At 33.1% G+C, this 9,952-nt stretch overlaps 2 protein-coding genes across 4 annotated transcripts in view; one reads left to right on the top strand and one right to left on the bottom strand.

Moving 5' to 3' along the window:
• Positions 1-5,512, bottom strand: part of LOC106468050 (cytochrome P450 3A8-like) — a 16,830-nt gene extending 11,318 nt beyond the window's left edge. The window contains exons 1-6 of the mRNA XM_022396360.1: positions 5,137-5,512; positions 3,110-3,206; positions 2,880-2,932; positions 2,647-2,743; positions 1,314-1,442; positions 256-493 (exon numbers count right to left, since the gene is read on the bottom strand). Of these exons, the coding sequence (XP_022252068.1) occupies positions 256-493; positions 1,314-1,442; positions 2,647-2,743; positions 2,880-2,932; positions 3,110-3,206; positions 5,137-5,192 (670 nt within the window). The 5' untranslated portion in view covers positions 5,193-5,512. The remainder of the gene's footprint in view (positions 1-255; positions 494-1,313; positions 1,443-2,646; positions 2,744-2,879; positions 2,933-3,109; positions 3,207-5,136) is intronic.
• Positions 5,513-9,467: 3,955 nt separating this feature from the next.
• The window catches only part of LOC106468051 (ribonuclease H1-like), a 15,701-nt gene continuing 15,216 nt past the window's right edge, over positions 9,468-9,952 (top strand). For all 3 annotated transcript variants that reach the window (XM_022396359.1, XM_022396358.1, XM_013928449.2), the window contains exon 1: positions 9,468-9,712. In XM_022396359.1, coding sequence (XP_022252067.1) covers positions 9,597-9,712 — 116 coding nt within the window. In that variant the 5' untranslated portion in view covers positions 9,468-9,596. The remainder of the gene's footprint in view (positions 9,713-9,952) is intronic.

The raw sequence follows: 9,952 nt of genomic DNA, 5'->3' as shown, positions 1-9,952 counted from the left end.
ATTTTAGATAACTAGCCTATAAACCTACCTTGAATTTAAACAATATTGTTACATCGATACCTGAAGGTAAGTACAATAATTATCAAGACAACAGTTCTGTAAACCTACCTTGAATTTAAACAATATTGTTACATCGATACCTGAAGGTAAGTACAATAATTATCAAGACAACAGTTCTGTAAACCTACCTTGAATTTAAACAATATTGTTACATCGATACCTGAAGGTTAGTACAACAATTATCAAGACACCTACATCCGATGAAAGACAAAGGATCTGCGAACTTCATACGAAAGATTAGTTGGGCACTTTGAAGTAACGGATCGTGATCCTTTTCTTGTACACCTGTATCCATCCCTAAAGCCGTTCTCTCTATCACATCTGTCGTGAGACGTTGGTAAAGGTCATAGATGTCAAAAAATTCACCACATTCAGACTTCTTTTTCACTTTTGAAATGAAAATATCCACAGTATGACTAATGATGGATGTCATCTAGCAAGAAGGGATAGAACAGCTCAAATAAAGTGTTATGTAGTGATGGTAAGAAAAACAAAAATGGAACGTGAATCTGTATGCTCTAGTCAAACCTATTTAAGCTTCCAACAGCAATGGTATATTGATGTTGGAGCAGTAGCGATGGAGAACTGTAGGAACCGCAGAAACACTTAATGTGATAGGACATCTTGAGAATGATAGTAAAATTAATTAAAATAAACAGTTTTAAAATAAAATAAATAATGATATGTCGCTAGTTATTGTTTGTTACGGATTTCGCGAAAATCTACACGAACTTAGCAGTGTCATCACCACTCCTGGGCTACTCTTTTACCAACGAATAGTGGGATTGACCGTCACATTATAACGCCCACACGACTGAAAGGGCGAGGATATTTGGTAGTGACGGGAATTCGAACCCGCGACCCACAGATTGCGAATCGAGCGCCCTAACCACCCGGTCATGCCGGGCCTGTTAGTTATTGCCCAAAACTTTCATTTGTAGATTACTTAAATAAAAATTATAATAACCATAATTTACTTGTTTAATCGGTCATTGTTCATGAAAACTGATTATTCGTATATATATATATATATAGCGCCGAAACGACTGTCATGTTTGTTACATCCTAGCCGACCTGATGAACTCTGGAATTGGGCAAAAGGCTTTGTTGATACTGGAAACAGTAAAAGTAGTATGATTGGGAAATTATAACATATTTACTTCTTTTGTCGATTACTGGTATATGTATAAACACTTACATACAAATGGCTTTATCTATTATTTATTATTACAACATTAAGTAAACCGTCGCACCTGTTTCAGTTTGGCTGTACTAAATGTTGGAGTCAAAATACTTCGGACTTCTTTCCACCTTTGACCTTTAAGGTTGATCAGTTCTTTACTAAAAATGTCTTCTTTTTTACCTTTTAGCGGAATCACCTCCTAGCGGAACAAATAAATAACCCGAAACGTTAGTATTGAAGCACAAATGTCTGATTTAAAGACGTTTCTGGAAATGTTAAAACAAGAATTTTTAATCATTAAAATTCATCCCGAACTTGGAAGATTTGATGCTTTTTCCTGGGAAATATGTTCATTGTTATAATTGTAATATTTAAGTCAAACAAGGTTACAATAAAAGAATACTTAGAACTATGACTTTGAACAAATATCAATAGATCACCAAGAACGTAAACTTACTTTTATCACAAATATTTTCCACTTCCACTTCCCACCCCCCAAAAGATGCAGGATGATCATCTTAACTCGGTATCATAAGCGTTGTAACTGCGCATGTCCAATTGACTTTTAAACTGAAACTTAAAGATTGAGTTATCGAAAACTCTTTGCAATTAAGTGGTGCTCCATTAAAAGTTTGAGTACAAAAAAGTGTATTTTAAATATATTTTTTGAATCTTGTAACGGGCTTACCAAACGTAACTGAAATCTTAACCCTAACTTTAGGAGTGAATAATCTACTGATAATAATAATGTTCTTTAGGGAAATATTTATGTACAATTTGAATCATCAATTCAACAAGTTTCGAGAGAGTAAATCAACATAACTGAAATCTTAACCCTAACTTTAGGAGTGAATAATCTACTAATGATAATAATATTTATGTACAATTTGAATCATCATTTCAACAAGTTCTAAAATAGAGGTATATAACAAATAATGTCAAAGGAAGTTTCATCCAGTAATGTTATCAACATGTAAATAAATATTATTTCACACTAGATGGAGCACCTGTCCTCTGGACGGAAGTTATGTCAATTCAAAGTTAATGAAAGGTTATTTTAGGACATGAAAAGTTGCTTCCCTTTATGTAATTACAAAAAGACGCCCATAAAAACTGCAAGACAAAAAAGGTGAAATGCAAATTTGCATGTATCCCCACATGGACCCAACAAACCTTCATGCCAAATTTGGTGAAGATCCATCCACACCCTGTGAAGTAGTTACATGGGCATACAACAGACAGTACTATTATATTTATATAGATCCATACAAACGAACATTTGTATTTACCAAACAAATGAACTTGAGAGACAGTAACTCATATCAGAAGATTAAAACCTTTCATTAAGATTTAATGATTTCAGTAGTTCAGAATGGTAAAACGTAACAATAAATTTCTCCTACCGGACGATCAGTGAAATTGTGGAAGTCCTTCATTAACACAGACTTCAACAATTCAGGTTCAGCGATAAGCAATACTGGTTTCATACCTTCGTAAAACCTAAAAATAAACCAAAAATATATTTTAATCAGTTTTAAGAATCACTATCGTTATTGATTCTGTGATTTTTAACATCGTAGGCACTATATATCAAACGTTTTCGACGGAAAATTATAATTAAAAATTTTAAACTTACCCTACGACTTTCCCGTATTCCTTAATCCAGTCGTCATGACAGCGCAATGGACCCTGTTACGAAGCGAGACACTTTGAACATAAACAATATAACACAGAGAACTTGCGGGTCTTTAAAGCTTATCATTAATAAAATTAATTTGAACCAATATTATTCAAACACCATTTTTTAAAAATTATTACGTTTAAAAAAACAAACATTTGTAACTTGTGCGCTTATTTTTTACGAACCTTTTTATAAAGTTCTATCAAATTTCCAAACAGCAAACTTGGTGTTGGTCCTGGAACTCCAAGATTTGAAAAGACTGATGTCATTTTGACGCGCCATCTGTAAGTAAATAAAGTTTAAAACTGAAGTCATTTTTCACACATAAGTTATATTAATTAAATTTGTTGTACAATCAAGTGCTGTACAGTAACGTAAGACAAACGGGGAAACTGTGACCCAACTCATAAAAGGTCCACTACTGAGATATATAATGTTAATATTTGGGTGTGTGAGCATGGGCTCGTCTGATGATACTCTGTCAAAACTCGTATAAATCCAGTCGTGAGATACAAAAGTAAACATTATTTGGGCCTGATACACAACTGCAACTCGTGAAAGTCCTAAAGGTAACAGGGCCAGTATTATAATCTTTGAGGTCCTCTACCAGTCACGAAGTAGCCTCTCCCCTCCCCCCACTCCCCACAATATTAAACAATACAATCGGAAATGTGATTAATTTCATTCATAAATTAATTTAATTTATTATTTTAATTACGTATTATCTTTGGCAGGGTTGGGCTAGGTGGGGGGCAGATTATTTTTTGCTCCAGGGCAATTCATACATCACCAATGTTACAATAAAGTAAACGTAGATTCCTGGAGAACAGTGTGATGACCAAAAGGATATTCCTTGTCTCGCACGTGAACGGTATTATTCAATAAAACCAACAAATGAATATACCCTTCAAATATTGTAAATGATCAAAGACAATGAATGACTTACATTTAAAAAATAACAATTTAATTTTTCGTAAAATTAATCTTTAAATTTTAATGAGCAAACTCGGGCGGAGAGGGATCAAAAATTGAACTCTGTTAGCAAATGTTACAAGTTGTTGGACAATGGCGATCTACGGGGTTGTTGTTGTTGTTTGTTATTATGCACAAAGATACACAATGGGCTATCTGTGCTCTGCCCACCACGGGTATCCAAAACCGGTTTCTAACGATATAAGTTCACAGACATTCCGCTGTGCCACTGGGGGGCGATCTACGGGGTAGTCGGTTGGTTGTTTTTAGAGTAAAGCGCCACATTAGGCTATCTGCTGTGTCCACCGTGGAGGATCGAGCCCGGGATTGTAGCGTTGTAATTTACCGCTGTACCACCCGGGGACTAAGGGGTAGTCAGCCGCCTCGAGTGGCATATTGGTGGGTGACAAACTGGAGGAGAGTAGAGCAGGAAGAAAGAATGGTGAGAATGGCTCTCTCTCTCTCGTTTGAATTGATTAAGTCCTGACAGTTAGGACATATAATCAGGACTGTCTTGAAGTAGAGATAAGGAAAATAAAACGTACATATATATATTTATATAGACCTGGGGGGGGGCGGTATTTTAAATGTTTACCTATATCTAAGAATCATCTTTGACCGGTCTTGTTGCCGAATCGAATAATGCTCAAGTTTAAGATCTTGGTTACTAACTTACTTCCCTCCAGTGGCACAGCGGTATCTCTGCGGACTTACAACGCTAGAAACCGGGTTTCGATACCCGTGGTGGGCAGAGCACAGATAGCCCATAGTGTAGCTTTGTGCTTAATTACAAATAAACAATACTAACTTACTTAATGAAAGAACAATATGAATTCCAAGATATATAACTTATCAACAAAATAAACTTTGTGTTAACCACTTAATTCATTATTTCAGGCGAGAGACGAGGACTTGTGGAGTTAGTCAGCTCCAAAGTTTTGTTTTGTTAATTTTTTCGCACAAACACAAACAAACTTAGTGATAATTATTATGGTATTTATCAGGTGAATTAAAATTAATACTTTTTATTTATATCAAGTACATCCAAAAGCTTTTAGCTAGTGTATGTTAAGCCTATTTTTATTTTTAAAATCTAACCCACGTGCCATGATGGCATGCTGACGGCTAATAATTTTAAGTTTCCGTATTAACTTCCTATAATCAGGGCTCAATCATTTCCTGCCATGGTTGATAGTTTTGTTTATTTTTTATGTATATATATAGAATTGAAACGCCTTACCTTATCCATAAAGCAATCAAGCCCAGAAAAATAGCAAAAGAGATAGACCAAATCATTTTCCTTGTTGTTGTTTTTTTCTACTATTACTGTATTAGATAGTGCCTTATTTACACGTTGTTTTTCCACACTCTTGATTTGTAACGGTCAGTTGTGAAGTTTGTTAGATGCTGATGTTGCTATATTGGGATTATATAACGTACGTACATATATACCAAACTTCTCTTAGATCGGGTTTGAGCGACGTGGGAGGGTCAGGTGCTACAACGGTATGGTGACGTAATACCGAAACGAATTTCAAATCCACAAGCGACTCCTGTTGGCGTACTTTTAAGTCTTACACACAAAGCCACTTACGCAACCTCACCGAAGGCCGCACCTAGAAAAAAAAAGAGAAATGACTTTGTTTTTGAACTGTTAACCTTGGTTAGGTGCGAAATCAAATGTGCGGTAATGTCATGCTTCAGATTTCACTTTATTAAAAAATAAAATTTCGTTACAGGATTGAGGAAAAACAAGACAATTGTACGTTTCACAAATACATAATTTATTACGGTCATGGTTTCGCCAGTAAAGGCAACATCAGGCGAAACCATGACCGTGTTAAATGATCTATATGTCAAACGTACAATTGTCTTGTTTTTCCTCAATTCTATAATTATGGAGTTTTACCAAGTACCGACGGTTTCAAGTATCAATCATATAAATTTTCGTTCTTACATATATATAAACTTCTGAAGTATAAAAAATGAAGGCCTAGCTCAAAAACTCGCATCTAAATCAACCCAAATTAATAACTAAAACACAAATAAGTTTTTTTTTTTTTTTTTGTAGCTACACAATGGGCTATCTGTGCTCTGCCTACCACAGGTTTTTAGCTTTGTAAGTCCACAGATATATTACTGTGCTACAAGAGGACCACAATAAGAATTATCACATTTTGTTGCTAAAAACAAACTGAAAATTGTTAACAATAACTGCTGCTAAGCCTTGGTTATCATGATATATTTAAAGAATAACAATTTAATATTTTCACTAGCTGTTATTAAATTATACACAAACCGATCACGAGAATAGGTGAACGCTGAAACAAGTACAGTTAAGTAGCATACATCACGATATTATTAACATATAATAATTAGAGTGAGTCTAAATATTGTAAAACCGTAACCTGTGCAAGGTTACACTGCGTACTTTACTATGTAGTCTTAAAAACAACTAACAGAATTATAGTATTTTGGCACTTGTGTATAAAGTTAAAATCATAAATAATATTCAATGTTAAACTGGTACACAATTAAAAACATTTTATTTAGGCCTATCTATGGCCTTCAAAAAGTTGACGACTCTATATGTTTCGACGATGGGGATTTTAACAACTAACATAACTTGAGTAACGAAGAACGTTATGCTAATATAACAATAGGTAGGCCAGGAACAATTTATAAGCGTAAGGAAATGTTTCGTCAAAAAAACTTTTCCTTATTCTTATAAATCGTTGTTTGCCTACCTAGTATTAAAACTGATAGTAATTTAAAGCTGGACAACGAAAGACACAATTGCTAGATAATGAGCCCAGCGAAGCGATTTCCAGCACTCACTACGGTTCAGCGATCTACCGAGACTGCGCAGGATGTGTAGTTTTCAAAGACAGAGTAGCCGTATATACCCCTACCTCTACCAAATTTACAAAATACCAGTACCCGTGAGGGAGAGTTGCATATATGTTATTAACCACCCAGTTTCGCTTTTTATAAATTCTTAAGTATCCCATTAATTAATATTAAATTAGTGAAATACTGAAAACATTAACTAAAGTAACTTTAATAAAAAGGTGTCTTACCAATTATGCGTCTGTCCCAGCAAATGGCACTGAGACATTAATAAATACTAGCTGGACCCGTGTAAATTCCACGAGTGTTGACAACTAAGATATCACCATTACTCTTGCATATATATTTCTGCAATTAAAATATATAATTGTAATGATATACATATTTTCATGGAAGCAACTTGAAGCTTTATTTAGTCATTTTTTTCTTACTTGTATATATTTTTTAATTAAAATTAGTTGTTGAGCCAAAATAGTTTCATTTGCCTTTGTATGTTATTATGGTTAATCTAGATACATTCCATAGGTAATAAATTACTTTAACAAAATTATATACTTTAATTGCAGAAATATATATGCAAGAGTAATGGTGATATCTTAGTTGTCAACACCCGTGGAATTTCCACAGGTCCAGTTTATATATAGAGGTGTGAAACTGGGTCCACGTCCTGCAGGTTAACAAAAATAACTAAAAAATTGTATTTCTCCAAAACTACTTGACCGATTTCCTTCAGATTGTAAACATAACTGACCAAAAATATGTTCTTTCACGTGTCCAAGCAGCAATGCTATCGGATTTACCATTGCGACATAATGATTTTTTTAGTGCCCCAGCAGGTTCTCGGTCAGAAAGCGTAACGGTCGTACATACAAACAAGTAGAATAATAGTATAGATATTACCTTAAACTAGAGTACTATCTCCCATTAATATGATGTGTATAATGTATATATTAATTTATATTTTTAAAATGAAGATACCTCTTCAAACTGTTTTTTTTTTAAGAAACGGTTAAAGCCCCCTAGTGGCTCAGCGGTAAGTCTGCAGGCTTACGACGCTAAAGTTTGGGTTTCGATACTTGTGGTGGGGAGAACACAGAAAATCCATTGTATAACTTTGTGCTCAACAACAACTAAAACAAAAAAAGGAGGAAAAAAAAAACAGAAATGGTTAAAACATTGAAAGTTTAAAATGATAAGTATCTAGGATCGACAAAAACTAACATCCAAATAATGGTTAAAAGAGAATGAATTTTCTACATTAGATGATATTCGTTTCATTCTTGTTTGTTATAGAAAATTTAAAAAGAAATATATTCAGTGAATTTCATAGAGATGACCAGTGTTTTACAGAAAATGTTTTTATGCAATTATATATTTTCCTCTCTTCAGCTGATATTTTAATGGTTCAAGTTCTTACTTTCGGATGTACCCACTCAATATAAAGATTCACGAATGAGACATAACCATTGTGAATACGAACCACTACAACAGATAATTAACACTGTACTACTTCCAAGTCTAGTGTCTTGTTTTAAATAATAATAATAAAATGATTCGTATGGTTTCCTCCCCATTAATTGGTGTAAACATGGTAGTGGAGTGAGAGAGCTTAGGTTGTCAAAACAAACGCCCTTAAAATTTGTTCGTCGCTCTGGGATGTTTGTACAATCCAGAAGAAACTACTCTCCCCATATTCGCCTCCTTTTTTTTTTCAACTTTTAATTAGTACTTGACTCCTTTTTTTTTTTTACAATTTATAATTAGAATTAATAAATACTTATACTCAGTGTAAATATCAATGCAATTATGTAAATGTTTAGTAGAATATACCTAATTATGCACCCAAACATATTTCATAATAAATTTTATATTATTTATTAATAGAAAATACTTTTTCACAACTATGAAGTAAAATAATGTTCTTCTATTCAGTTTTAGTTTATCTCTTTATTCTTAAATAATTTCACAAATTACTGATTGGATCTTTTTGTTCCATATATTATTGAATGATTAGGGCTGGCTTTCAGGTTTTTTAATTAATTAATTACTTTTTGTAAATTAATTTATTTAATAGTTTTAGTTTAGTTTAGAGGATGGGACAGTCGAGATAGACCAGTAGGCTCCTTGTTATCCCAAAATGTTATGTTGTATGTTTTACTTATCAAAGATTCCTGATAAATTCTAACTAACACTCGACCCAAATACTAAGTCCTTGTGCGTTGTAAATCATTTAATTAAATCATCCAGTGTGTTGCAAATCAATGATATATAACCCAAAGCTGTTAACCCTTACTGAATCCAACATAAGTTTAATAATTTTTAGAAAGTATATATATATATAAATTTCTAATACCGTATTGACATCGGTATTATATATAGTCAAAGTATATTGATAAATTTTGTGTCGATATTCTCATAGTATTTTATAATGCTTGGAGAAGGCTTGAATGGGTAATGAAGAAAAACTTTAATATAAGTTTAACATAACAGCAAATGTACAACGTTTCGACAAGGTTGTATACCTGATGATGACAAAACCTTGTTGAAACGTTGTACACTTGCTGTTATGTTAAAGTTTTTCTTCATTACCCATTCAAGCCGTCTCCAAACATTATTAGTCTCAAAGTTGGTTCCTCGTCATCGAATTTGAACTCATAATATTTTGTTTCATTTTCTATACTAGTGTCATCTGTCGCAAATATGGAAGAACTAAAGTGTTTTAAATACTATTTAAAATAGTAACAAACGACATACGTTTATTTTCAATGTTGAACTTAATACTAAATGTAATATTAATACTTTCAATGTATAGAAAAAAAGTTACTCAAATTAAATTATTTAACAGCTTATATGCTTAAAATTTCTAAATTGTTAAGAGTAGCACAGTTTATTATGGGTAAAGGTAGCAGAGAAGGATTGTTTTATGCAGTTCGCCGAGGAAGAGTCCCTGGGGTTTATTTCACCTGGTAATTATTTATAACTTAAGCCTAACATTACATAATGGATACTGATTTTATTTAAAAATCTTTCATTTCTTCATTACATTGTCATATATTTTGTACTTGCAAAACTTTTAATTAAATACCTCATCGTATGAAATAAATTGATATTTTTTAATGATCTACTAACATGTTATAAATACTTTGGCAATTGTCTTGTAATTCACTCCTGAGGATGACGTTGTAACGTCGAAAGATGTAGAGTCG

This window comes from Limulus polyphemus, unplaced genomic scaffold (genome assembly GCF_000517525.1).
Source record: "Limulus polyphemus unplaced genomic scaffold, Limulus_polyphemus-2.1.2 Scaffold2849, whole genome shotgun sequence".
NCBI lineage: Eukaryota > Metazoa > Arthropoda > Merostomata > Xiphosura > Limulidae > Limulus > Limulus polyphemus.
This window is presented reverse-complemented; position numbering and strand designations above follow the sequence as displayed.